This window comes from Lotus japonicus, chromosome 4 (genome assembly GCF_012489685.1).
Source record: "Lotus japonicus ecotype B-129 chromosome 4, LjGifu_v1.2".
Classification (NCBI taxonomy): domain Eukaryota; kingdom Viridiplantae; phylum Streptophyta; class Magnoliopsida; order Fabales; family Fabaceae; genus Lotus; species Lotus japonicus.
Window position 1 is genome coordinate 8,084,797 of NC_080044.1, and position 4,092 is coordinate 8,088,888.

The 4,092-nt window shown below is 35.6% G+C and overlaps 1 protein-coding gene across 3 annotated transcripts; it reads right to left on the minus strand.

The window, feature by feature from the left end:
- Positions 1-223: 223 nt before the first annotated feature.
- On the minus strand, positions 224-3,813 carry LOC130712094 (WUSCHEL-related homeobox 9-like). Of its 3 annotated transcripts, none has more exons than XM_057561927.1 (5): positions 3,619-3,813; positions 3,077-3,391; positions 1,621-2,382; positions 738-937; positions 224-468 (listed from the first exon to the last, which is right to left on the minus strand). In XM_057561927.1, exons 2-5 carry the CDS (start codon positions 3,201-3,203, stop codon positions 463-465), a joined length of 1,095 nt encoding a protein of 364 aa, XP_057417910.1. In that variant the 5' UTR covers positions 3,204-3,391; positions 3,619-3,813; the 3' UTR covers positions 224-462. The 3 variants fall into 3 exon arrangements, with proteins under 3 accessions (XP_057417910.1, XP_057417911.1, XP_057417909.1); XM_057561928.1 differs by having other exon boundaries at positions 738-931; positions 1,621-2,388; XM_057561926.1 differs by having other exon boundaries at positions 1,621-2,388.
- Between the last annotated feature and the right edge of the window lie 279 nt (positions 3,814-4,092).

Genomic DNA, 4,092 nt, shown 5'->3' on the forward strand with positions numbered 1-4,092 from the left:
TTTCTTTTATATCTCGATCTATCCCAGTTGAACACAAAGCTCCCGGGCATTTTGTGTAAATTATTCGAAAGAAACTAGATGCGGTTTAATTTCAAGTGTTAAACAGTGTTGTTCAAATAGCTTTTTATCAAAAAGGGTTTGCCATGTGAGTCGGAAGGAAATTCATTTTTTATGGCAATAGCTGATAAAATAAAACACATCCTTCCATAGTCTCTTATCCAGAAAAGCTAAAAGTAATTTTATTTAAACTATGTACTTGAAAATACATATATCCTCATCCCCAATAACATGATTTCCATATTGTCAACAACTTAGCTAGAAATTTAAACGGTTTCTGTAACCCTGTGTATATATATAAAGAGACATAACATAAGAGTATACTAATAGAGAGAACACTATATATTATATGAGAATCTAATTGTTTCTCTCATTCTGCTTCATCTCTTCAGCTTCACCTCCTCCTTAAATCTGCATAAAGAAAATGAATTTTATTAAAAATAATCAATCACTTCAAAATATATGCATTGTTTTTTTTTAATCATCTATAAAACTGTAAAAAACGCTTCTCTTAAATATATATTCACATTGTTAAAAAAGGAAAAAAAACTTAAAAAAATAAATACAATAAGAACACCGATGAGTGTGAATTCACCCTTCGCCCACTCTAAATAATAAAATGCGTCATGTTAAAGTGGGTGGAGGGTACAATCCCCACTCGTCGCTAATGTAACACATACCAAATAATAAGATGCGCCATGTTGAAGAGGGTGGAGGGTGAATCCCCACTCGTCGGTGAGAACAGGAATGCCGGAGGAGTGGATGAGCATGGCTTCTTCCCCGAATGCTTCAGGCACGTTGATGGGCCCCACAGCAACCTCCACTGCGACGTCGTTAATGAACACTGTGCATTTCGCGGTACCACCACCATCAACTACACCTGACACACACCGAATCATTATTTCTCATGTGCAAGTCGAAAAAAACATCACTAGACTAGACACTATTAGCTAAGACAAGTGAAGCCATGCACTCGTCCATGTTGTAGTACACAACCAAGACTGCAAACACATGTTTCCGTATTTACTTACCACAACAATCATAATTAGATGTACAAATAAAACTGTCACATCTCATCAATTTCATTTTTTATCTCTTATCCTACAATATCATAGCATGTACTACTATCTACATATTTGGATATGCAAAAGAAAATTTAGAAAATTAAGATGAAACTAAAATTAAATTATGGTAGATAAAAACAAAAGTTAAGATATATAAGTTGTTTTTGTTCACCATAATTTTAATTTATCAAATGATATTTAAACTAGGGTTAATCCTTTAATTGGTCCCTGTGGTTGTGTGGCCGTCTAAAATTAGTCCCTCCCGTAAAATCTAAGTCCTCGCGTTTGAAAAAGTGTGTGTAGCAGGTCCTCGCCAGAGGGACTAATTTCCACATTTTTTCAAACGCGAGGACTTAGATTTTACGGGAGGGACTAATTTCAGACGGCCACACAACCACAGGGACCAATTAGAGAATTAACCCTTTAAACTATATATCCAACTTCAGAGCTAAAATTTTATGAAATCTTTTGTGTGTGGTGGAACTGATTGATTGATTACCTTGAAGCTGAGTGATGGGGGATGGAACACTAACAAGTGTGTTAGTGCTAGGAGGAGCAAAAGTTGGAGCTGGAGTGAGAGAAAAGTTGTGTTGTGGTTGGTGCATCATGGTCATGAAGTTGTCTTGGTCTTTCTTTGTGGTTTCAAAGCTCATGATGTTATTAGTAGTAGTAAGCCACTGACCAAGATTCTGTTCATATTGAGATGGAGGAGGTTGGATTATGTTTGAGAGCTCAGTGAAGTGAAATCCTTGTGTTTCCATGACATTATGAACCACTACTTCTTGGTTCATAGCAAAGGAGAAAGGATCAGCAACTGGTGGGAGCTGAAAATTGGTTTGAAAAAGAGTCTGGTTCACAGAGGGTGTGGGTGAATTAGGCACCACATCAATGACGTTTGAGAAGAATCCCACAGAGGGTGTTACTGTTACTTCCTTTGGAGTGGATTTCTCAGATGATGAAGAAGATGATGAATTAGGCACAGTTTGGTTAATTTTCTGTGGTTCTTGGTTGTTGTTGTTTTTCTTTGAATTCTGTTGGTTGCGGAGTTTGTGTTTGCTTCTGGATTTACGGTTCTGGAACCAGTAGAAGACATTGGCATCACCAACTTGACCATACTCCTGCAGCTGCATTCTGATCTTTCTTATTTCATCCCTTGGAGGGTTAACCATGCCAGAGTTGAAGATGGCTTCCAGAATGCAGATTTGCTCTGGTTTTGGGTTCCATCTTGGCCTTGGTTCTGGAGTTCTCTCATCCCCTCCTCCTGCTCCTATTAAGAAAAAGAAAAAGTTAAATGAAAATAATACATTTATATATATTCATTTCAAACATGGATTTTCTGCTATACCACAAATTCTTGAACCTTGATTCTTTGTAATAAATGGTTTAGATTTATTTGTAAAATGTTGAATTCGTCAAAAGTTGTATATATTTATCATTTTACTGCTGCAAAGACTGTAGAAACTGCGGCAGAGGATCGAAATTCCTCAATTTTACCTCACTCCCATAGAAACATAGGATTACATTAAAATGAAATGACTAATGAGTACTGTGATGTGAAAAAAAAGTGAAAAATGATATTGATAATAAAATCAAATTAAAGATATAAAATTTGCAAAATATAATTCATTAATTAATGTGAAAGATATTAACTATAAGGACTATGATATTTGTGTAAAAATAATGGTCAAGGTAACTGACTATTGGAGTTAGACAGTTGAAAGGTTTTGATATTCATGGTGATCGCCAGGAAAAAAACTATCTTTTGTTCACAATTCTTTTCCCTTTACATTTGAGTTAAGTGAGAAGAGAAAGAGAAAATAAGTAATTTGATGTGATGGTTAGAAAATACATAGAAATAGGAAAAAGTGTGTGATAATAAGATGAGAAAGAAAGTGAACTACCAACGAATCATTACTAAGAAAATATTCACGGTAATATTTTGGATGTTTACAAACCTGAGGCATAAGGGGTTCTTTGGAAACCGGTGGACAAGAGAGAGGAATTGATGTCATGGTGCCATTGGTGGTTGGGGTTGCGCTTGGACTTGAACATGCTTGGCCAGCTTTTGTTGGAGGCAGCCATATTGATATTGATGGTGATGGGAGAAATTGAACTATGAAGGTGGTACCAATTTCAAAAGAGAAAAACAATCAGAGAAACAGCTAGACTTTCTGCTGCCACTCTTGCTTTATGGTCTGAACTGAAGTGAACTCCTCTTCAATATTAGCCCCTTCAACTACCCTTTTGTGTGGCTGTGTCAGTCATCACCCCTATATATTCCAATGAAAATTTAACATCTCCTAATTAAACGAACAGGCATGATCATATCATGTAGAGTTCAACACTAATTAATAATTAAAATGAGAGAGAACAATCAATAATTAAATATGTAAATTAAACTAAACAAAAATGGATGAATCAATGGTCAGTCATATATATATATATAAAGGAAATGAGAAACAAATAAAAAAGTACCATATATTTCTACCATGTCTACCTTTTGTTGCTTGCACTATATTTGGATTTAGCATAGTGAAGAAAATGATATTTTTTTCTGTGTGTTTTTAAATAGGGGAAGAGGGAGAGAGAAAGGGGAATTTTTGTTGTTGCTGCATGCTGCCTCTGGGTTTGCTAGCAGTGTTGTCTCATTGGGAGGGTGAAGAGAGTGAGAAGAAACAAGTGTTGGATTATTCTGAGCAAGGGAATAGAGGTCGTTGTAGGAATAAATAAAGGTTGGAGGTTGCAAAGTCAAGTCAAGAAGGAGTGTGTTGTTGTGTTTGATTGGAAAAGCATTGGTGGTGGTAATTGCAAGTTCCTCAGGTTATTTTGGGCAAAGCAATGTGAGGAGGGGTTTTGGATTGACTCGAGGGATATTTAATATCCATTACATACTTTATTTTGACTGAAATATATCCTCTATATATATATATATATACAACATGTGTTCGGTTTCAACAAGTTAAAAAATCTT